Below are 25,608 nucleotides of genomic sequence, written 5' to 3'. Positions count from 1 at the left end.
TCCATACTATTTTCCACAGTGGCTGCACAAATTTACATTCCCACTAGCAGCGTGCAAGGGTTCCCTTTCCTCCACATCATCATTTGTTATTTGTGTTCATTCTGATGACAGCCATTCTGACAGGTGTGAAGTGGTATCTCACTGTGGTTTTAATTTGCATCTCCCTGATGATTTGCGATGTTAAGCATCTTTTCATGTGCCTGTTGGCCATCTGCATGTCCTCTCTGGAAGAATGTCTATTTAGTTCTCCCACCTATTTCTTAATTGTAACCCATCTCATTTAATCCTCACAACAACTCTGTGAGCCAGGGGCTCCAATAATCCCGATTTTACAGATGAAAGAACACAGGTACAGAAAAGCATTTGGTATAGAGCATGATCTCATGTTTATGTAAAACATACAAAGAAATAATAATCTAAAAATATAGCTTTTAGCCAGTATACTTGCAGCATCTGATGCACATGACACTCTAACGGTACCCAGAATGCCGTGATCCTGTTTTCTAGTGATTGAGGACCAGTCAGCTGACATCCGTTGAAAATTTTATCATAGTTTAACTGACTTTTTCAAGTGGAAAAATATGCACTTACACTTACAACCTGAACATTTTATTCAAATTATAAATCACTATGTCTAATTGGTAATGAAGTAAAAATCGTGCTGGCCTCATAGCTGCCCATAGTCTCCTCTTCTTGCCACCACATCCACCTTTGTGCCTTTTCTTTCCCACATATTTTAAAGTGGAATCTGAGACGTTTTCCATTCACATTTCTGAGAACTTGTTGAAAACTTGTAATGAAAACAGCAAGTAACAAATAAACTAATTATGTCAAAGGTTCTCACAGGAAATGTCTAGCATTGTTTTAACTATCTATGCTTCTTTTTTCAGGAGGAAAAAAAAAAAGCATTAAATTTAACTACCCCGTAAGATTTTTGAAAACAGAGATGTATTTTGATAGCTCAGCTTGAAGATATACTTTCTATTAACCTACCTGCTATTCAGGGCCATGAAGTAGTTGAAGCAGTTTCACGTCTGTTGGGTTAGTTGTTGGGCTGGGATTTGGTTTGTACTCATACTGGGTTAGAGAATGCTGACAGTGTTTCTCTGTCCTAAGAGAATTCACAGAATCAACAAATTATGCTAGTACTTCTCACAGTGCGAGGGACACACCAACTGAATTAGCTTTGGGGGAAAAAATCTAAAAAAGTATTTTTAAACGGTGGCTACATATATACCTGGGCTACTTTCTGCAAGGGAACTGTAGATTGTTAATGTATGTGGAAACATACAGGGCAGAAGCTGGTTCTCTGACACATCTTTTTCTAAGCTCTGGTATTTATTTATTTATGTGCTCAACGTTCCAAAGCACTATCATTTTATCACAAGCAAAGACTAGCTCACGTGTCTGTGTTTTGCAAATGCTTTTACATCAACTGGGTATGCTTTTTAATTTCACCTAGTCCACTGTTACTCACCCTTCAAGATCCAGCTCCCCTCTCTCCTTCACAAAGCACAGCTGGAGTGATGACATGCACCTTGGCGCCAAGGTTTCATATTATATATTCATCCATCCTTGCACTTATGTCCCTATAATTAGGTGTCCATTTCTGTCTGGCTGCCCTAGAAGATTGTGAGCTTCCTAAGGAGCAGAATGTTCTATTCATCTCTAGATTCTTAGGTCCAGTTCACCTGGTTGAGTACTCAGCTGTTTTTAGGAAAGTTCTTTTTACACTCTGAACTTCAGTTTCCTCTTTGGTAAAATGGTCATGAGAATATTTACCAAACAGGTTTACTGTGAAGACTAAACGAGTTCTTGTACCTGGAAGCACCTGAAACTAGGCTCTTGACTTGCATTTGAACCATTCCATGCATCACTGCAACACACATCAGAACAGTAAGTCAGCATTGAGCAAAACGCCTATGACCTGGATTCTCAATAAATGACTAACAACATGAATAAACATAATGAACAAAAATCAAATGGTGCAGACTGGCGGTTCTTTGAGTTACAAGACCTTCAAGGGTAATATGAAAACCCTGGCCTTTCTCCCTCTGTGCACACATCCTCAATTTTGCATGGAGTTTCAGGGACTCTCCAATCCCCTTGAAGTTCAGTCATGGTCCCTCGGTCTACAGGCACCAGAACGGGTCCTTCCTGTAGACAGTCCTGTAGACAGACTAGATTATCTTGGTCTAGATGAAATGGGCTTCCTTCTCTGAGTGCTACAGTGTCTGTTCATCCTAAATTGCACCCCCCGGGCCTGGTAGAAAAACCTGTGAAATGGCTCTCAACTGTGAGGTGTCCTTTCCTGGGATGTGGACAGACAGAAATCAAAACGTAAAGATCCGCTTTGCTGGACTGTTTCTGGGATTTAACATTATATCCAAAAAAGAACTGGATTGAGCCTTTCAGGACTTCAGGCTCTTCTCATTCACTGCAAAGGGAAATATTTACGTTGGGGTGGACTTTTGTCCCAGTTAGGGTTAGGATTTTGGTTAGAGAGCTCCTGGGCACACAAAATAAGATGCTGATTATTTCAAATCTCCAGTAAGCTTAATGCATATATCTCTCCATCCGAACCTCACAATATTTATGTGTTCAGGTATCATCTGTAAATATTTTAGATCCTGTACAGTTCTTTGCATCTGGAGATCTGAGGGAACAATCTCTGGGGAGCAACTGGTAACACTGGCTACAGGGTTGCCACGAATTTTCCTAAGATGATCTTTACTCGGAGGATTACTTCTTCGCACATCATTTCTCTAGAGCTCCCTTGTGCACACTTTAATAGAGCTCTCTCAGACCCAGGATCAGGTGCTGCTTCTTCCATGTTTTAAAAATACCTGTATTGGGGCACTCATCAAATTGTACAATAATTATCTGTTGACGTTTCTGTTTCACCTTTATACTGTGAGAGTCCCACAGGCAGAGATGATGTCTTATTCATCTTTGCATCCCCAGACCTAATGCAGTGCCCAGGTGTAAAAGCAATCATGGAGGGAGAACACCAACATGAAAGACGTGTTCCTTGCCTTCGAGAGGTTCAGAGTTGGGGGGTCAAACTAAATAAACACAATGCAATACAACAGAAGCTGGCCTGGTGGGCAGGGATGAGACTGGGCCTCTCATCTGAGGTCGTGTCTGAGTTGAGTTCTGGAGAATGAGTCGGAGGCAGTCCTCAGGAGGAGGGTGAGTGGTGGGCCTGTTCTGAGCAGAAGCAGCAGCACTTCTGAAGGGAAAGCTCCTGAAGAGAGATGGCAGGAGCAGCAAGCAGTTCTGGAGAACAGGCACGTCACGGGGTGAAGGGGTCACATCAGGAGATGAGACAAGAGAAGCAGGGAGGGGGGCCAGTATGGTTAGGTTTAGAAAACCATGGTGAGGGGTTTGGCCTTTCTGTCACAGGGAAAACAGAACCATCTTACAATTCTAAGGAGAGGAGTAGCACCATTAGGAAAGTTTGCGCTGAGAGCAGATACGAGATTGGAGTGTGAGGATGGTGAAGGCAGAGGAGCCAGCAAGGAGACCGGCTGGAGGACACCAAGGATGCTAAGGAGGAAGCCTCACCAGGATGTCGTCACTGGACGTGGAGAACGAAGGAGAAAAGAGAGTCAATAACCACTTCCCAGCTGCAGGCCTCCTGGGAAGGGGGCCTCACCAAGACGCAGAGCATGTGACAAAGTTTCCTTTTCTGACACGTTAATTTTAAGGTGTCACTGAGGCCCTGAGATGGAGAAGTCCAATGAGTTGTTCGACAGAGGTGCTTGTAGCATAGGCTATTTCAAGACAGCCTTCGAAAACATCAGAATACTGATTCATCCATGAGGCCACGGGGGGAACGCGTTCCACTGAAACGGGAGCTCACAGTGAGCAAACGAGGCAGAAGCTGGCTGTGCGCAGTTCCAACACTGACGGGATGAAGAGGGCCTGGGAAATGGCCCGAGGAAGAGTGTCTGGGAGGGAGGACACAGACCAGGAGAGGACAGTGCACGTCGTAGAAGCCAGGAAAGAACAGTTCCACGAAGAAGGAGCATTTCAATAACCTCAGATGTTGAAAAGAAGCTGGAGAAGTACAAATGTTTTCACTGACTCTGACAAGGAGGAGGTGTTGCGTCTTGAAGGTAAGAGCAATTTCAATGGACTTAAGGAGTCAGAAGCCAGTGGGAGAAGTGAGTTGGAGCCAGTGAATAAGAAATTTTCATAAAGGGAAGGGAAGAAAAATAGAGCAGTAACTAGAGGGAATTCCAAGTGACTTCAGCTCTGAAACAGTATGCTCTCACTGACTCATGCATGGCTTATTAAATTGTGAAGATTTTTTTCATATTTAATGAGAAATCCATTTGATGGTAAATCCAACAAATTTATCCCTGACTCAGTCACCCTGATAATATTTTGGTCATTAATTGTAGACCATTTAATCTCCAGTGACGGGTGAAGGCAAGTTAAAGGTTTAGGAAGATAGGTCCAGGATATAATCTATTTGTTTAGAATGGGCATCTGTTTCACGTCAACGAATGTGGTTCAGATACTCAAAAATATGCATTGGTTTCTTCATTCAACTATGCAGTTACCCAAGGCAGTAAGTCAGTTTGCTTCTCAATATTCTCTGTCGTTCTTCCCACACCCATCTGCTGCTTTTAAGGATATTCCAGAGATTCCATCTGGACAAGACATACTGCATCTCACCGACCTCAAACCAACAACAGGAAAAAACCCCACACCTCCTCCTCACGGCACAAGGGCACTTCCTCTCCTCGGTTTCAAAATAGTTTCTCTGTAATATCTTGTTTAAGGATGTGAGTCTAACAGAAGATTTGCCTCTATACAAACTAGAAGCAGCTCTCTACTAAAAAGAGGGCACACCAGGAGGAATAAAGCTAATGAAAGATGCACAAGACCGCCACATAGAAAAAACAGAAAACTTTACTGAGATAACATGAAAGGATCCCTAAAGAAATGGAGGAATAGACTGCATTCCTGGAAGGTACAATATTGCAAAATGTGAATTCTCCCTAAATTCATTACAGATGCAATGCTATTTCAATTAATAATCTATTTTTTTGTGTGTGTAAAAGTTGACAAGTAATTCTATTCCTAGACAGACATTACATGTGCCCCAAACATATATACCCGCATGTTCAGAGATGCATTATTCTTAATGTCTAAAAACTGAAAATAACCCAAAAGTGCATCAGTAAATTTTGAATGGAAAGTAAATTTTAAAATACACAAAATGGAATCCTACAGAGCAATGAAAACAAAGAAATTACTGCTATGTGCGAACACACAGATGAACCACACAGACACAAGACTGAGCTAAAGAAGCTGGACCAAAAAACAAAAACACTCAGTGCAAGTGGGGGATTCCACCTCTACAGAAACCAAGAAGAGGCAGCCTAGTCCGTAGTGATAGAGGCCAAAATAGTGATTACCTCTGAGCGGGGGATGACATGGAGGGGACACAGGGTGGCTTCTGGGGTGCTGGCGTCTGATATCTTGATCTGGGTGGCGGTTACACAGATATGCTCCCTTTGTAAAAGTTTTTTGAGCTACTCATGTAAGATCTATGTACTTCTCAGTGTATCTGTTGTGCTTAGAAGACAGATAGATAGATAGATACATACATACATACATACATACGTGAGTGAGTGAATAAGTAAATTTATAAATAAATGGGACAGAGTAAGGAGGTGGGCTCATTTATGGTACTCCACACCAATACACCTATAGTCCAGGGGTTTAAAAGGCATTTCTAACAGTAACTATCTTAGCAAGCTAAATACCTACGTGTACACCACATATACATGTGCCTGTCTGAAACTGGCAAAGGCAAGTGTTAATATCCTCACGTACAGTTAAAAGTGTAATTTTATACACCACAGCCAGATTCTGGGCCCCATCCAGCTGAGGTTGTTAAGTGAGAGAATTCTCTGAGCTGCAAACTGCCCTTCTGTTTTTCACTGCTAGAAACAGAGGTTAGATCAGGGAAAAGGAAAGGCAAGGAGCTCTGTTTCGCTCGTTGCACTTTCGGACACAACAAACATCTGACCAACACGGTCAGAAGATGCATTTCCTTCCAAGTCTTTTCGCTTGGTTTTAGGTTTCTCAAGATACTGTCTTAAGTTGAGCAAATGTTCCTTAAATGCCATGCAGCAAGTAGGACGTCCTAAAGAAAATTTTTACCTTACCATTTTTAGTAGAGTAAGTGTGCAATGTTTTTAAAACAGATTTCAGTCTAGTGCCTCTAATTCACGCTACAGTAAGTAATCTTACACAGTAAACGCAGGAGCGAAAAGCCACCAGGGTCACCTCCGACCACATAGGATATGACCTTCCCTGTACTCCGAAAATACTTTTTACTTAACTGTACATTGAGAGACATAATTCAGCATAAAAGCTTTTGTGCAGTCATTTTGACAAGTCTAAACAGTTAGGCAAAACCTATAACTCCAGTTAAAACAGTGATAATTCAAGCAAATGAATTTTCAGAGGGAAGTTTGATGTAAAACCGTGCTGTCCATCATCTGTTTAACTGGACCAGGCACTTAGTGAAAGTGTTTATTCTTCGTTTTCCTCTTTTAGAAGAAACACAACCAATCAAACACAAAGAACTACAGGAACTGAAATACACAAAAGATACTACGTTAAAAGTGTTTCCAGGTTATCATGGTATAAGGATATTTCAGTGAGTTCCAAGTTTTCAGAAGAAAGTTGTAACTTGGAAGTCCCAAGCATCAGTATTATAGAAGATATCCCTTCCAGCTCTGACTCAGAATTCCTCCCTCCTTTCCCGTGTCCTTCTAAGTCCTCACATCTCCTTCGGAGTCTCCAGTAAGGCTCCCCTCCTTCCCACACCGCTTCCCAACCACTTGGTACAAAGGCTAAAAGGCAAGTAAACAGATGACGAGTTTTCCACATAAGGCCAGCTGGCATATTCTCCATTGCCTGCATTTAGGGGGGACGTTTTCCTTTTTACTTTTAGGGACCTACGTTTTCACTTCTAGTTCAAAAATATCTCGGATCACTCACATATCACTAGAATTTTGTAGAGCTAGTTTCCACAATCCAGATGACAGATGACTGCATCTAGGGTAATGTTTTGGATAAGTTATCACTTTGCTCTGTCTAAATAAATTGCCCACATATGTTATTTACTCATCTCTACACTGTGTAGGCATCTTTGTATTAAAATGAATCCTTGACTTTATTTGTCCATCAATTAAAAAGTTGCTTCTTTCCCCTCAAAAAAAAATCTTAACCAAAAGTTTGATACAACCTATACAAATTTTATTGCAAATGAAGGCTTTCCTAGGACAGTGGTATAAAATTTGCACTTGTCTGTAGAATCTATGAAAATTGTTATGTTTAACTTTTTCAATACAGAAAGACCTAAATGAAGTGGAGTGGTAGGATCAGGGGAGAAGCAGCAGCAGTTGAAGGAAGCCACCCTGAGGGTCAAAAATCACTCAACTGGAATACGTTTGAGAATTGGGAGAACAGAATATATACTTTCCTAATTGAGAGATATCCAAGTGTTTATTGGTAGAAACCAGCATATTTACTTATTTATTCAATAAATATTTGGGGGCTCCCCTAAGTGTCCTGACACTGTCCTACGGGATGAGGATTTGGAAATGACCAGGATGGAGTCCTTGACCTCTGAGAATGCAGGGTGAATTGGAAGAGACAGACAACAAACAAAAATACATGAATTTGTTTTCTAGTCCCCCAAACTGAATGGTTTAAACAACAGAAATATATTGTCTCACAGTTCTAAAAGCTAGAATTCTGACAAAAGAAATGATCACACTAAAGTAAAGCAAGTCTGACAGAAAAAGACAAATGCTATGTAATACCACTTAAATGTGGAATCTAAAAAATAGTACAAATGAACTTATTCACAAAACAGAAACAGACTCAAAGACATAGAAAACAAACTTATGGTTATCAAAGGAGAAGGGGCCGGGGAGGGATAAATTAGGGGTATGGGATTAACAGATGCACACTGCTATATAAAAAAATAGATAAACAACAAGTTCCTACTGTATAGCACAGGGAATGATATTCAATATCTTGTAATAAACTATAATAGAAGAGAACTGAAAAAGAATATAGATATATACATATATCTATGTATAACTGAATTGCTCTTCTATACACTTGAAACTAAAACAATAATATAAATCAACTAAATTACCTCAATTAAAACAAACAAAAATCTTTAGGATTTTGAAGGGGAGGATTATAAACAAAAAATTCTACACTAAATAGTGCTATTCAGCTGTGACAGCAACAGAAAGACATTTTAGATATTACAGGAATTGAAGTACCCATCTTATGCATACAAGTCCACCCATCCACCAAAAACACTTGCTTGAAGAGGTAGCTCTATCACCAACAAATGAATCAAAGTGAAGGATTCAAGGGAGAGGAAACCACAAAGAGAATAACAAGAAATATAACAATCTACTGTGTAAATAATTACAATAAATATAGGTATAAAGCAAAGTAAATGTATAAAAAGTTTTAAAAATACAAGTTCCAAAACATAAAGAGTTTATGAAAATAATTTGTATGTAAAATTCCATATTATTTCAATAAAAATTCCTGTAGGGACAGTAGGAAAAAAAAATGAAGGCTGGAAGTCTGGGATCAAGGCGTCAGTAGACTGGTTCCCTGAGAGCTGTGAGGGGAAACTACCGTGCTCCTCCCCCTGCCTACGGGGGCTTCCTGGCAATCTCTGGCGTTTGTTGGCTATAGATGCATCCCCCCTAGCTCTGCCTTCATCTTCACATGGCACTCTCCCTGTGGGTGTCTGTGCCAAATTCTCCCTTTTTATAAGGATGCCAGTTACACTGGATTAGGGGCCCGCCCTATGCCATTATGATCTCAACTAATTACATCTGCCAGGACGTGTTTCTAAATAAAGTTATATTCTCAGGTACTAGGGGTTAGGATTTTGACATAAGAATTTGGGGGGACACAATTCAATCCATAACAGTACTAAAACAAAGGCATTCAACTTCACCGTAGTCAATCATCAGACTTTGGGAATTCTTGTTGAAAAGCTACCATTTCCATAGTGGCCTCCATTCCTACCACCAGATTCCAAGAGTCAGTCCCCTTTCCTACCACCTGCCCTGTGGGGGGCTGGCTGCCTGCAGAGCTGAAGTCTCAGGAACGGGAGGTCCGGCGGCTGAGGCGCACCACAGCTGGACAGCGGTGTGAAGGTCCTTGTGTTCTACTTCGCTTCCAAGGCAAAGCCCCATATCTGAACCCAGGCTACGGAAGCTTCAGAAAACAAATCAGAGAACTCAGTAATATGTTCCCCTCCAGAAAACAACCCATTTTGCCTGTGTTGCCAGTTCAAGGATAGAATTGTGCTTGTGGACACATTTTTTTTCTGGAGCTGTGGGAAGAATACTGGCATCGTTTGACACTTTTTTCTCAGTAAAACTGACACTTCATAGTGATTACAGTCAACTCGAGGAAGCAGTCCTGCTATCAACTCCTAGACAAGTATTTCAGGCTTAGGGATGTAAGCGATATCAAAATTTCAACACACAACAGATCTCTGGCTCCCTGGTTTTTAACTCTGAAGGTCTACGGTCTCTTCGCTCACCCCTCCGGCTTCAGCAGCCGCTTCGCCTTAGCGATGACTCACTCCCAGGCCCCTTCTGAATGCCCCCAGGGCTCTGCCTGTTCCCCTCAAATGCAGCTCAGTACCCCTCACTCTTCATGTTGTCCTGACTTCTCTCTGCGGTCAGTCAAATTCCTTTGGTTTATCTGGCTTTCTTGGCCTGGGATGCTGCACTAACCACCTATGTTACCCTAGCTTGACCACACCTTCAGCGTTCTGCTACGGTCTTGTTGGTCTGTGCCATGTGTTCTTTTTTTCTAAACAAAATTTTGTAAAAATATGGAAATGTGGTGATGGGCTGAGGCACAGTGAGAATCCTACATTAGCTGAGCTAAATTGCGAATATGCCATTTTCTGCCCAGGATAAACATCCCCAATTCTGGAGTTTACTTCCAGGCCCACTAGCGAGAGCCGTGGGACACACCCAGGCTCTTCTACAGCTTCTATGGTTTCTTCTCTGATGCAGCCCAGAAAAACAAAAACAGAAGCGCTTACACCTGGGGAAAAGCTATGAGGTCTTTGGTGAACCAAATGCCACACGCTCCGAGGTCTTCAGAACTACAAAGTGCCCGGCTGAGACAAAGGGCCACTGTCCTTCTGCACAGATGGCATCTGCAGGCTGGGAAGAGAGGCCTTCGTGGAGAAAAGATCCCTCCACCACAGTGAGGTCAGAAGGAAGCGCCACCCTCAGAATTAAGAGAGGCCAGAGTCCGTCATTTATTACTGTGAAGGGATTAGAGGAACCTAAGGCAAAAACCTTTATATAGCAGGGCCGTAAGCACTGTACCTTTTCAATGTTTGTATTTTTTATTTTGGAATCTTGTCTGTTTCCATGGAATGATTCGTTGTAAAAAAAAAAAAAAACTCTTATATTAAGAAAGGAAAAAAAGAAGTCCTAAGGAGGCACTAGAAAGGCAACAAAGAGGATTTTCAGAAACCAGCATAGACTAACTCTCAACCCCACATTTGCTTATCTTATGGCTTCTGGGAACACCCCTGGGTTGATTAAAATAAAAACAGAAATCTCTTCCCGTCTTCCCCACGGCTGCCATCACCAGTGGCAGCAGCAGCAACAGTCAGAAACATGTCAGCTCCTTCCATGTAGGGCAGAAAGGGAAGGCAAATGTTCTGATAGGGCAAGTGCTCTTCACTCCGTTACTCCTAAGAATCCTGGCTGGAGACCAAACCTCTTCCCAAGGCCCTGGCAATTCTCCTCCAGCGAAGAATTCTGGGTTAGAACTTATCAGACAGAAGGACGTTCGGTAGTTCATTTCATAAAACTTCTGTATTCATCACATCTACCGTCTCAGTGCTGTAAATGAGACCTCAACGAGCTGAAACTGTGTGCTTCTGCATACGGCCGTACACTTCACCAGGCAAAGGCAGAAGGGCATACACGTTCTCCCAAGCAGTGTGGCTCCTGATGTGGGGGGACTTAACGTAGCCAATAAGTGTCACCTTAGAGTCCAGCAGTGACTGTTAGGAGTGGGGTTCTCAATCATTCATAAGACCCCGTCCACCTCTCTTTCACTGTACTTCCACACTGTTTTATGTGTTTGGGTCTGACACTCCTACGAGGCTGCAATATTTTTGAAGGCAGGGCTGTGTATTACTTACCACTGTATTATCATAGCCTAGCAGAGCAGCACATAGCGAGGTTACAGGAAGTGCTTGCTGAGTGAGTTGGTCAGCTAATAAGGATGGCTATTTCTCATTGCTTTTGTGTTAATTTTAAATGCATACTCCAGCAACACTTTCCAAAAGTACAGATTCAGTGGTAATGGTCTAACTCATATTTGTACAATAGATATTTTGTGCTTAAGTGTACACAGATCTTCAGGACTCTGGGACATTATAAAAAAATAAAGTGGCAATCTGATGTATGGAGTTACTTGGTTTGCTTGTTTTAGTTTTGTTTTCGCTTTGATAAAAATATAAATGACGACTTTGGCACATCTACATCTGTCTCTGCTCATAACTAACTTCTGTATTTTATTAAGTCAGGTACCTGTTAACTAGAACAAAAAGTAAAGATGTGTGATGGTGATGAAAAATAATACCAACTACTATTTTTTTGTCTAGGACACTTCTACATGCAAGGTTCTGAATGTTAAAAATAATGCAATGACAAGCAATCTGCCATTGGGTATGTTCTGTGTGTGATCTTTAAAAAATACCCAAAGAGACCTGAAATAATTTAGATTTAACATCTTCTGGATCTTTTAAGCCATTCTTCTAACTGAAAATGTTTGCTCAGGCAGTAATTCAAGAGTCGCAGCAGATGATTCCTATGGCAGTCTTGTCTGACTAGCTGTTCTGGACTCTTTCTCCTTATTTTCAGGGCCCCCTCTCAGCGCTGTCCTCCATCAGACTCCAGCCCCTGCAGGCTTCTCCCTGTTCCAAGCTCCATTCATGCCCTTCAGCATGGTCTTCCTCTCCCCAACCCTTCCAACTTGCTCCTCCTTCCTCTAACCAGTAATCTCCTAGAACTTAGACTAAGATGGTAGAATGCAAACGAGGTGGTTCCCTAGTTAGAGTAATTCACACAATGCTGGGAATAAGTGCTATGTCCCACCCTGAGGGCTGTGTGCACTTTAATTGATAAACATGCTCCCCAGGACTTTTTTGAGCCTTGGGCTCGGTGGTCTCCCAGTTGCCCCTCTGCATGCCATCGCACTATCATATTTTCTCACCTTATTCCACTAAAATAGAAACATGAAGAATCAAAGCCATCAACCTGGCATCTCATTTTTATAGACTTAACCTATGGCTGCTGCTTAAAGCAGTTTGACATCAGTATAAGTAAGAAGATTTGTAAGAAAAACAAAAGTTTCTAAGATATACATACAAAAAGAACACAAAATAAAATTCAAAACTAATATAATAGTGAGCTTAAATTAATTACGTAAGGCAATAAACTTTAAACATGACCATTTTATTCTATTCTCCATTAGCATCCTATAAAATCTTTACAAAGGTATGTATATATCACTTGCCTTTTAAAACAAAGGTTAAAAACATCAGAATATTAAGGGAGCCCTTTTAAAATTAAGAAGCCGTAAGTAACACATTTTCATAATATTGACTCCTGTTATTTTCTAAAGTAAATGATTACTTTTTTATTTTGTGGATTAAGTTACGACCAACTGTCAGTTTCTTCTTCTGCTGCTTTCTTTTTAAAAAACAATTGATAGCATTTTCTACCCGAATCACATTGGGACAAAATACTGAAGTCAAAAGAATATTTTTAATGAAAACAAAACTCCAATCATCTCTGAAATCAAAGTAAACAGCGTTAACGAGTAGCACACGCAGTTTTCTAAGCACCTCTTTATGTAAATCTGAAGTTTAGAGGCTCCACTTGGCAGTTGACACTGGAAGAACAGAAAGTCCTAGCATGAGCAGTGGCAAAAACTAAGCTATAGTCAGTGAGAGGGTGACAGCAGGGCCCCTGGGTTTTTTCCCAGCATGCTGAAAGTTTAAACAATGCCGATCAAAGCTAAAGGAAAGGTAAATCCATTTCAAAATCAGTATGACACCACCGGCAAACAAACAAACTTGTACTTGAAGGGAGTTCAACTTGGGCTGAATTTTCTTAAAAAGCTGGCCACCAGTCTGCCCCTGACACGCATGTTTTGGTTTGGCACTGGGCCTCCCAAACAACGAAACAGGTGAAATTCCTCAAATATAAGCATCTAATAAATCATCCTGTCAGTGAGACAGTAACATTTACGTATCACCCTTCCGATTCCTAATTGGCTAATTGGTTGCAAGACCAAATTACACAGTACTGAGGCAATAGGAAACACAGACATGTAAACAACATCACAATGGCTCATTGTACAGTCGTGTTTACGCTTCTTAAACATGCCATTTCTATTTGGATAGAGAAAGCCTCATAATGATACCATTTTTTTGAAGGTTACGCTTCTTAAACATGCCATTTCTATTTGGATAGAGAAAGCCTCATAATGATACCATTTTTTTGAAGGGCCTAATCAAGCTAAACTAACCAACACAATATATTGTTTAGGCGTACATGCTATCTTTACAAAGGAGAAAGATAAACACAAAATTCAGGACAGCAGCCACCTCCAGGCAGGGGGCAGAAATACGGATGGGAGAGGAACACGACATGGAAAGCAACCGTAGTAAAATCTATTTTATAATTACGCTTAATAACTTATGCACATATCTATCATACTATTTTATGTTTACCATTTTTTTTCTATGATTGACTTTTGAAAAAGTCTCTGTCTTGCTTAGAATACAGAGTTCTCTATGTAAGAGATCGTAGCAAGCCTATATTATGCAGAGTACCTGTATTTATTGTTAGTTAGAAATCCCTTTGAAAGCTCTTTGATCTTTGCAGTATTTCTGGCTGAAAAGCAAATGAAGTTTTCTGCAGCAGCAGCAGCATATAAAAATAGTGAATGATGCACTTTCAGTACTTTAATATTTACTACTTCTTTTAAAATTAGCACTTTATTATTTTGGGGGAGTACAGTCTTAGGTTCAAAGCAAAATTAAGGGAAAGGCACAGAAATTTCTTGTAGTCTTTCTGCCCCTCCTCCACCGCCTCCCACATTATCAACATCCCTCAGAGCAGTACATTTGTTACAACTAATGAACATACATGGACAGATCACAATCACCCAAAGTCCACAGTTTACTTTAGGGTTCACTCTTGGTGTATAAATTCTATGGGTTTGGACAAACGTATAAGTGGCATGTAACCACCATTATGGTGAATACATATAGTGTATTTTCACTGTCCTAAAAATCGTCCATGCTCTGCCCATTCATCCTCTCTTCCCTCAGCTCCTGGCAACCACTGATCTTTTTATTGTATCCATAGTTTTTCCTTTTTCCCAGTGTCCTATAGCTGTAATTGTACAACTAAAGCCTTTACAGATTGATTTATTTCACTCAGTAATATGCATTTAAGATCCCTCTGTGTCTTGTCATGGCGTGATAGCTAATTTCTTCTTAGTGCTGAATAATATTTCATTGTCTGGATTATCGTATGTTATTTATTCATTCACCTACCAAAAAACTTGGTTGCTTCTAAGTTTTGGCAATTACAAATGAAGCCACTGTAAACATCCATGTGCAAGTTCATATGCAGACATAAGTTTTCAACTATTTTGAGTAAATATCAAGGAATACAACTCCTAGATCATATGGTAAGAGTATATTTAGTTTTACAAGAAATAGCCAAACTCTCTTCCAAAGTAGTGTACCTTTTCCAGCAATGAATGAAAGTTCCTGTTGCTCCACATCCTTGTCAACATTTGGTGTTGTCAGTGTTCTGGATTTTGGCTATACTAATAGGTGTGTAATGGTATTTCATTATTTTATTTCCGTGATGACGTATGATGTGGAGAATCTTTTCACATGCTTATTTGCCATCTGTATATCTTCTTTGGTGAGGTACCTGTTAAGGTTTTTGGCCCACTTTTTAATTGTTTTTTGTTTTTTTATTATTTGCCATCTGTATATCTTTTTTGGTGAGGTATCTGTTAAGGTTTTTGGCCCACTTTTAAATTGTTTTTTGTTTTTTTATTATTGAGGTTTAAGAGTTCTTTGTATATTTTAGATAGCAGGTCTTCATCAGATACATCTTTTGCAAATAATTTCTCCCAGTCTGTGACTTGTCTTCTCTTTCTCTTCTTTTGTAGAGCAGATTTTTTAATTTTAATGAAGTCTATCTTATTAATTATTTCATTCATGGGTCATGACTTTGGTGTTGTATCTAAAAAGTCCACCATACCCAAGGTTATCTAGGTTTTCCCTTATATTATCTTCTAGGAGTTTTATAGTTTGGTATTTTACACTCAGGCTTGCAATCCATTTTGAGTTAATTTTTGTGAAGAGTATAAGGTCTCTGCATTCACTTTTTTTTGCATGTTGACATCCAGTCCTTCCAGCAAAGACTATCTTTGCTCCATTGTGTTGCCTCTGCTCCTTCATCAAAAATCAGTTGTATGTGTTTATTTGGGTCTATTTCTGGACTCTCTATCTTATTCCATTCATCTAGTCACCCATTCTTTCAACAATTCCACACTGCCTTAATTACTACAGCTTTATAGTAAGTCTTGAAGTCAGGTAGAATCAGTCCTCCAACTTTGTTCTTCTTCTTCAGTCTTGTGTTGGCTTTTCTGGATCTTTTGCTATAATCAGTGATGCAATATCCATGAACTAACTTTCTGGGATTTTGATTGGGGTTACACTGAATCAAGTTGGGAGGAACTGACATCTTGACAATATTGAATTTTCCTATCCAGGAACACAGAACCTCTCTCCACTTAGTTCTTTGGTTTTGTTCACCAGAATTTTGTAGTTTTCCTCATATATAGATCCTGTACATATTATATTAGACTTATGCCTAAGTATTTCACTTTGGGGGGGTCCTAAAGTAAATGGTATTTTTTAAATTTCAAATTCTATTTATTCATTGCTGGTGTACAGCCAAGTGAATATATCCTGCAACCTTGCTATAATAACTTATTAGCTCCAGGAAGGGATTTTTTTTGTCATTTCTTTTGGATTTTCTGCATAATATTTACTACTTTTTAGTCAAAACTCATTGTGGACATCTTCAGTTGAATCAAAAAATAATTTACAAACAGCTCATACAGCTTACTATGTAAAAAAAAAACCTAATCAAAAAAATGGGCAGAAGACCTAAATAGACATTTCTCCAAAGAAGACATGCAGAAGGCCAACAGGCACATGAAAAGATGCTCAATACTGCTAATTATTAGAGAAATACAGATCAAAACTACAATGAGGTATCATTTCACAACAGTCAGAATGGTCATCATTTAAAAGTCTACAAATAATAAATGCTGGAAAGGGTGTGGAGAAAAAGGAACCCTCCTACACTGTTGGTGGGAATGTAAACTGGTGCAGCCACTATGGAGAACAGTATGGAGGTTCCTTAAAAAACCAAAATCAGAGTTACCATATGATCCAGCAGTCCCACTTCTGGGCATATATCTGGAGAAAACTCTAATTTGAAAAGATGCATGCACCCTAATGTTCATAGCAGCACTATTTACAATAGCCAAGACAAAGAAGCAACCTAGATGTCTATCAACAGATGACTGGATGAAGAAGATGTGGTATATGTATATACAATGGAATGTTACTCAGCCATAAAAAAGAATGAAAAATGCCATTTGGAGCAACATGGATGTACCTAGAGATTATCATATTAAGTGAAGTAAGTCAGATAAAGACAAATATCATATGATACCACTTATATGTGAATCTAAGAAATGATACAAATGAACTTACTTACAAAACAGAAACAGACTCACAGATGAAGATGACAATCCTACGGTTACCAAAGGGGAAGAGGGGCAGGGATAAATTAGGAGCTTGGGATTAACCTATACACACTACTATATAAATAGCTAAACAACAATGATCTATTGTGTAGCACAGGGAACTATATTCAGTATCATGTAATAACTTGTAATGGAAAAGAATCTGAAAATTTACATATACATGTATAACTGAATCACTTTGCTGTACCCTTGAAAGTAACACAGCACTGTAAATTAATCATACTTCAATAAAAGTAACCATAAAAAGGCTATCTCAAGCTCAAAAAATAATAATAATAACTTATGGCTACTCCCCTAAACACCAGGTGAAAATTGATTTTTTAAATCAAAAGCCCTTTGCTAAAAAATCTTCAAGACCTAAAACTGGTTAAAAGATTTTTTTTTTGCATTTTTTGTGTGTTTTGGCCAATATGAAGGTTATTCTCTGATTTTCAGTAATTTCTCAAGGAGATATGTTGGTCGTTTTCATCATGTTATTAATATAGTAGCTGCCCGGCTAGGTTGAAAACGTTGCTTAATTGTTTACATTTTTAAGTCTATTTTGTATAAATTAGATGCCCATTGGGGAAAATATGCAGAAGATGCAAATAATTCAGTTAATCCACAGGAACAATGCACCCTGGATTTGTACAACACTGCAGTCCTAAATGATGGTGATACTTACTGAAATAGAGAACAATGAAAAACAGGTTTGTGAGGTAAAACCAGTAATTATTTTTGAATGTAAGATTGAAATGCGTATTAATCCTCTAAGCAGAGACACAAGCAGGTAGTTGGATACAGGAAGGTGGAGCTCAGGAGAGACTGGGACTGAAGATGTAAACCTGGAGGATCATCTCACATAGAATGTATTTAAAGTCATGATGGTGGGTGAGATCCCCAAGGGAGCGAACGCAGACCATACAGAGAGGAGGCTCTAGGACTGATTTCTGGGGCACTCAACAATAAAAGGTTAAGAAGAGGAAGAGAAATAAGTAAGGGAGACTAAGAAGCAGCAGCCAGAAATGTAGGTGGAGAGTCAGGCAAGTATATTTTCCCAGGAGCCAAGTTTTAAGAGAGTGTTTCAGGGAAGATAAAGTGACGGACTGGATGAAATGTTCCTGAGAGTTTAAGTTAAATGAAGACTCAGAATTAGCCATTATATTGGTCAAGGTGGTGGTCACTGGTGACCTTAATTAGCTCTTTCAGTTGAATGGAGTAGATTTAAGAGAGAATGGGAGAAGAGAAAAGTGGAAACTGGACGTGTAGACAGCTCTTTCAAAGAACTTTGTTGAAAATAGAACAAAAGACATAGAGTGGCACTAAAAAATTCAAGACCAAGATACATTTTATTCTGTTTTATTTACGGTAAGAGAGAGCCTAGTATGTTTGTAGACTGATGGAAATACAGTAGTTGAAATGGAAAACTGTAAAAGGAGAGGAAACCATCTCAGAATGGAATGCTTAAATAGGTAGTACGTTTTGGAGTCCAGTGCACACATGGAAGTGTTGTCTTCAGACATACAAGACAGTTCGTCCATCCTAACAAGAGGGAACATGGAGTATAAGTTCAGATGAAGGTAAATTAGCAGATCTGATCGTGGGAGAACACAGAAATTTCCTCTGATTGCTTTTGTTTCGTAATTGAAACAAACAAGTTTATCATGCCCTTTGGCCAGTACAAAGATCATTTTCTGAATGAGAGGATCAGGGAAGGGATGCCCAAGATTTGAGGATAGAGGAAAACAGGTAAAAGAGGTGCTGTGAAACTTGGAGATTCAAATGATTAAGGAGATGTAGTACATTGTTGACAAGACGTACTAAGAGCCTGCTTGATCTCTGTGATCACAAACATCAAGCAAGATCAAGCAGCACGCTTCCAAGATTTTCTTTAATCATGCTAAGCTGCTCAGGTCCAATCATGAGTAGGTAGGTACAGAATAAGACTGAAGACAAAAAAACGATATGGTAGCTGATAGTTTGCAAGGGTGTGCTTATAATGTTGGGCCACAGAATCTATGCTTAAAAAAGTGAGGACATGAGGGAGATACACATACTGGTAAAGGTGCTACAGCAGAATCTCTCTAAGAAATTCTCCTACTACAAAATAACAGAGCACACCCATCTCAGCAAAAAGCAAGGGAGGTGACATCTGACAGGCATTCTCCTGGAAAAAGAATCTCACCTTTCCTTTATAATTTAGATCCTCTGTACAGTGCTGCCCCCTTTCTATTTGTGCCTAAGGTCACTAATGGCAAATTTTAAAATACCAAGTTAGGTCACATCATAATGGTTTTCTGTGGCAAACAGAAATTGGCTCAGATATGTTTATTACAGTCAAGTTCTGAGTTTATTTTGTGTTAACACATGGAGCCATTTAAAATATTAGAGGAAAAATTCATTTAAAATGATAATGCTAGGTTGCCCTTCAGTAAAAATGTAAAGGAGAATAAAGCAATTGCAGTTATATTACAGGACTTGTGATGTACTCCCATTAACTTCTAACTTATATTTGATAGACACTTAGGTCTAGATAGATATTCTTTTTTGAAATTATTCTTTTGTAGACAGAATTCATTAAGAAAACTGCTAATCAATTATCATATAGTATTTACTGACCTTCCATATCAGTACAGCATTATGATAGGATACACATAAGTGAAACCTTAGTCCAAGGGAATTCATACTTTAAGGTATTAAGATTAAGTCTTATTGACAGTGACAATACCCCAGGCTGCTTCTTCTTTTTTTTGAATTCTATGCTGTTTGAAATCATAATTTAAGAGCAAAGAAAGGAGCAGTCTAGATAGGTGAGGGCTCTAACTCTAGATAGGCCTAAGTAAGGCTGTAATTTGCCTTTGAAACTAACCAAAGATGAAAGCATTCTAATCGTTTAGAAAAAGTGATTCAGCCAGTTTAGGTGTATCAATTCATATTCATCCATTCACATAAACAGCAATGGAAGCAGCAAAACCCAACACTGCTCAGACTAGTACTTTCAGGTGCTAATTACAAAGAATTCTTACGTACTCATTAAAGTTTTATCTGATATGAAGTATTTGTCCAGATTAGTTCTGTGTAATTTAAATCAAAGCATTATAATTAAAACATTATATTAAAACATATATAATTAAAACCTCACTAACCTCAGCTAGACTTCTGACCACAGTCTGCTTTAGTGACATCTGACTTTTTAACTGTCCCACTATTCCTTGCAATCTGAAAAGATCTGAGTCTTTAGGCTTTATAGTCCATCAGTTCCATGGCCAACACACATTTTATCTGCGTCTACTTCATTCTTGAATCTGACATTTTAATTTCTCTTGGCTTGCTCAGTAAAAAGGCAGTAATAAATAGAATAAAAAACCAAGAAGAGGTAAACAGGTAATCTGCAACCTGACATAACAGATAATATGTATCAATTATCTGAACTTGGAACATAACTTGGTTGAATATAAAATTTTAGACTGCATCATTTTCTCCTCAAAATTCTGTAGGTATTGCTCTGTTACTTTCTTTAATTTGGTATCTAAATGATAGAGTAGATTTAGATGACTCAGAGTATTGCAATATTTGCTCCTTAGCAGGTAATTTGTTAAAGTGCTCTTTGTTCATGTTTTGTTTTTCACACATGAAGACTCACATGATAAGTAATAATTATTTTAAGTCACAAACTTTGCCAGGAGAAGTCCAGGTGTATGTCACTTCTTCTTTATTTTGCCTAAGAGTTAATGAATCCTTTTAATCAGGTTGTTTTCCCCCCAGCACTGGGAATTTTTTAAAATTTTGTTTTGATTATTATTTCTGTTCTAATTGCTGTGGTCTATTTTTCAGAAATGATCATTGTTACCGAATTTCTACTCTCTTTACCTTATGGCTTCATTTTCATTATTTTAATTCCTTTTCCCTTTTAAAAAAAAATTCTTAGAGAATTTCTTTAGCTTGTTCTTCACTATACGGATCTGATTTTCCATAGTATCAGTTTTAGATGTGCTGGCCCCATTGTGGATTTTAATTTTGCTCCTGTATTTTTAGAGTCTTGCCATTAATGTTCTCTCACCCCCCTTCCTTTGCATCTCATCCTGTTGCTTTTCCATTTCTGTTTTCTCAACTTACGGCATTTTATACCCTGCTTCTTAGATGCTATTTATTTTAAGGAATCTGAGGATTTTGAACAGTTTTCTAAATTTTTCCGGTTTCTTGTTGTAAATAATCTTCATTAGCATGCTCTTTTTGTAAATTTCTTATAAGTTTTCAGGGTGATATTCTATTACCTTTGTTACGTAGTAATATTCAAGAGTTGCAGATAGTTTTTTTTCTTATTTCTTACTTCACAACAAAAACAGATTTATCTAAGACTAATATTTTTTCAACAGATAGGATATGTAGATTGATCTGAGGGTCACTCTTATGTCAACACTGTTCCAGTCCCAGAGCTATGGTTGAATAATAATGTACATATACAATTTTAGCTCAATTTAGTAGTATTTGTTAGCTTTCCAGGTAATGAACATTTGCCCTGTGGAGAAGGCATTTCCCCAACTCATAGGCTGGGTCTCTATCACCCTGAAGTAATGGAGTACATGAAAAAGAAATCCCAGAGTATACTATTACATTTTAGCAGAAACCTACAAGACTTTGTGTATATTGCATCTCCCAAGATGCCATGCACTTCTGTTGCTCCTTTTCCTACTTCCCTCCTGCCCAGTTGTTTTCTGGGTTTTACAGACATCAGTTAGGCAACACTTTTGGCTGCTTCCCAGATCTACGCCCCCGGAATGAAAATGATGTTTTTCCAGGCACTTTGTCCCTGAATCAGAAACAGGAAAAGAGTTTCAGTGCCATCAGCCCAGACTTCAGACCAGCAGCTATGGAGGCCTGTCAATTACATATCTGGAGACAATTTCACTAGCTCTGGCTTTCACAGGACTGTTCTCTCAGATTCTGAAACCAGGTTGACTCTAAATTCTAAATATTGTACATTATTGTGTAATGTGACACTTTATATTAGTATAGTATTTACATAATTTCACATACTGTGAATTTTCATCCTTTCCATATGTGTGTGTGTGTGTTTATTTATTTATTTCTATAAATCTTAATTTTCAGACGAAGAAACTAGGTCACAGAACAGATAAGTGTCTTGCCCAAGGCAAAAGTCAGAGACAGGACTAAGCTGCCAACCCAAGAGATTTTACTACAGAGCCTATGCACTTAATCATTGAATTCTCTATCCTTTCTGAACACTATACTTAGTTAAGCAATTAGTTTCATCCTAAAATGATCACAGTCCTCTCCAATCATGGCTCTTTTCCCTGTTGACAGGTATATATGTAACAATTAGAATAACAGTAGATAATAACATACATTAAGTACTTGATACGTTCCAGGCATTGGGTTATGCAATTAATACACATTATCACATTTAATTCTCACAACTTCATGTGATAGATACTACTATTATTCCCATTTAACAAATTTAAAACAACAGCAATAACAACATTAGACCTTAGAGATGGTAATACATTTACCCAGAGTCAGATAACTGGTAGGTGGAAAAGCTGGGATTCAAATTCAATCTGACTTCTAAACCCACACACTCAGCTCTTATGCTGTAATGCCTCTATTTAATAGGCATATGATATGTTGTATATAATTCTCCAACAAATTGATAGAATATTTTGCTAAAAGGTCATATGTTAAGAATTATCATTTTATATACTCAACTATAAATTAATACCTCCCGAAACAAAAATATTCCCTCATCACACACAAACGGTTGCAAATTAGCCACAGACTTCTGAAAGTGCTTGTGGTAGGGGATTTAAATTCAATAAATTTTCCTGTATTCACTTTGGTAGATCTCTATGCACTGCATGAAGAGGCTTTCTTACCCTCTGACTTCCTGTAGGTTTTAACCAACAGGGAGTACTGGCAGGAAATCAGACAGAGGGAAAACAGGAACCTTGGGGTATTAATGTAGTTCCCTGAGTCCCTGAAGGGTCCTTGCAAACCAGATGGGCACTGAAGGTCACTGCTCAGGCCTAGCAGTGGCAACCTGCTCCAGTTACCAGCTCGCAAGTTTTGTGCTGTATCCTGTGACTTTTCTACCCCCTGTCCACCCTTGTAAATCATCCCTTCACTAAACCCACTCAAATTACCCAACTTAAGCACACCATCACTCTTCTCTGCCAGGACCTGAACTGATACTGAAGTGATCTGTTCTGGCACAAAACAAATCCTATAATGTTTTAGAAAAGGGTATTTTCCCATTCTATGTGCATTCTTAATGTTTACATGTCTTTTTATAAATAGCAAAGATGTGTAAGTGTAATTACAAAGAAAAGGATGCGTAATGTTACAGCAAACACACTTTCCTTGGACTCCTAATGTTGACTTTTCAAATTGGATCTAATCAATCCCTCATGACTCAGCGAAAATACAATTTTATTGCAAGATGAATGGTATGCACAAGCAAACCTATGATTACTGAGCATAGAAAACTACTTTTCTCACTTTGGCCATGTCAATTCCAACCTAATTAGAATGCTTTAGGCACTTGAAGATTTATGTTTGCCTCAGGTATTTATGAGCCCAAACTAAATGTGCCTAATACCACTGGGTTTTATAAACAGTCAAAAACAGCTAGACACTTACATTTACGAGATATGTGATGAAATATTTGCAGAGCATCTCCTGGACAGGAAATTGCAGAGCTGAAGCACATCGAGTGATCACTGGCATTATTTTTCTATTCATAAAAAAAATGTGTTAACAGGAATATAGAGAAGTAAGTACTCTAAATATTAGAGAGAATTTATTGACTTAAAGTTAAGAAACTCTTTTAAAGACTTTAGTATAGCAATTCTGCCTCTAAGAATTTATCCTAAAGATATTATCACAGATGTGTGTAAAGATTTATCTATCCATATGTTCACTAAGACAATCAGTATAAACATCCATACAAAGAAACAGGCAGTCATTAAAAATGACGTTATGGAGCAATGTATGATGGCATGGAAAAATATTTACAAAATATTCTAGGTGGGAAAAAAGGTATTAAAATGATATGTAAGCTACTTCTGGTGCCAGTCAAGATGGAGACAGCCGACTACATATTTTCATTCGCACTGATTACAACTAAAAACTACCAACAGAATACAGATAGCAACCACCTGAGGTCTTTGAAAAGTACACATACCAGGTGTATTGGGAATTAAAGTGAGAACCTGAGTAAGGATCCATAAGGGGAGAGGTTCATGGATTTTTATTTTCCTTTTTTCCCTAGAATTGATGTGAGGGCAAGCTGAATCCTGGAATTGTGCAGCAAGCACTGACAGCAAAATCTCCAGGAGAACGACCTTCTCCCCAGCCAGAGATCTGAGAAAAAGACTCCTGTGTGCTGGAGATTGTGAGGGAGATTCTTTTTCTCCCCTTTCATTTCTCTCCCAGCCTTGCTCTGAGGCCAGGCCCAGCTACAGAGCTGCACTGACCACAGCACAGGGATCTAAAATTCCAAGAAAAACCCATTTCTCTAGCTAGTGGAACTGGGAAAATGAAGCCATCTTGTAGAGGCTTTTTTCTCTTGCTGCCTCTCTGGGGAGGAAGCTCCACTTATGCAGGACTGCATGACAGCATGGGAGGCTGAAATTCTGAGAGGACTCCATCCTTTTGGCCAGAGGAACCATGAAAAAGAGCATCTGAGAGCTGGAGAGTATAGAAGAAATCATGGAGAGAAGAGAGCTTGACAGGAGCAGCTCCTAAGTCTGTGTTATGAATCGACATAAGTCCTGGACCTGCCCAGAACAAACCTAAGACACACATCAGAGATGTCAAGACCTGAATTACCATAGAAACCATTAGCCAAGTTCTAGACTAACCCCTAAGTGTTATAAGCTCCAGTAAGATCCAAAAAGCAAGGCAAAATCTTTGAAAATTCATCTGTTAACACTACCAACATGAGAAAGAACATGAGGTTTGAGTACAACCTGGTTGACTGCCTCCTAAACAATCAAACAGATAAACAAGTCAACATTCTCCAAAGGATTTTAACAGGACCCAGAGTCTCACAACATAATATTCAAAATGTTTAGGATACGTTCCAAAATAACTTGGCATACAAAGAGCCGGGAAAATCTGATTAATATTTAAGGAACAAGACAATCAACAAATGCCAATTCCAAGATGGCCCAGATGTTGGAATTATTAACTGGCAAGGACAGTAATCCAGGAACCCTCCATAAGGTAAAGATGTGCATTGCTTAAAAGAATAAAAGTTAGAAATTCTTAGTTGAGAAGTAGAAGCTATAAAGAAAATGGAAATTTTAGAATTGAAACAGACAAAATCTGAAATTTAAAAACTCACCGGGTATACTCAATAGCCGACTGTAGATAACAAAGGAAAGAGTCAGTGAATTCAGAAATGCATCAATAGAAATTATACAACCTGAAGAACAGAGAGAAAATAAGGCTGGAAAAACAAAAGTCCTCAGCAACCTATGGGACACTAATCAAAAGGTCTGATATTCTTATCAATAGAGTCCCAACAGAAGAAATAAAAGAGACAGATGAATGCAGAAAGAACATCTGAAGAAATAATGGCTGAAAACTTCTCAAACTGAATGAAAGACATTA

At 38.7% G+C, this 25,608-nt stretch overlaps 1 protein-coding gene across 4 annotated transcripts in view; it reads right to left on the bottom strand.

Annotated features, from left to right (window-relative positions):
* Window positions 1-25,608, bottom strand: part of AIG1 (androgen induced 1) — a 222,965-nt gene that overhangs the window by 185,801 nt on the left and 11,556 nt on the right. Inside the window, exons 2-3 of one of the 4 annotated variants that reach the window (XM_072965962.1) lie at window positions 23,632-23,725; window positions 1,053-1,111 (exon numbers count right to left, since the gene is read on the bottom strand). The exons of 2 other annotated variants lie outside the window; for them this stretch is intronic. In XM_072965962.1, coding sequence (XP_072822063.1) covers window positions 1,110-1,111; window positions 23,632-23,725 — 96 coding nt within the window. In that variant the 3' untranslated portion in view covers window positions 1,053-1,109. Of the gene's footprint in view, window positions 1-1,052; window positions 1,112-23,631; window positions 23,726-25,608 lie in introns of those variants that run through there. One more of the 4 variants, XM_072965960.1, reaches the window with a different exon arrangement.

The sequence above is a fragment of the Vicugna pacos genome, chromosome 8, assembly GCF_048564905.1.
Source record: "Vicugna pacos chromosome 8, VicPac4, whole genome shotgun sequence".
Lineage (NCBI taxonomy): Eukaryota > Metazoa > Chordata > Mammalia > Artiodactyla > Camelidae > Vicugna > Vicugna pacos.
This window is presented reverse-complemented; position numbering and strand designations above follow the sequence as displayed.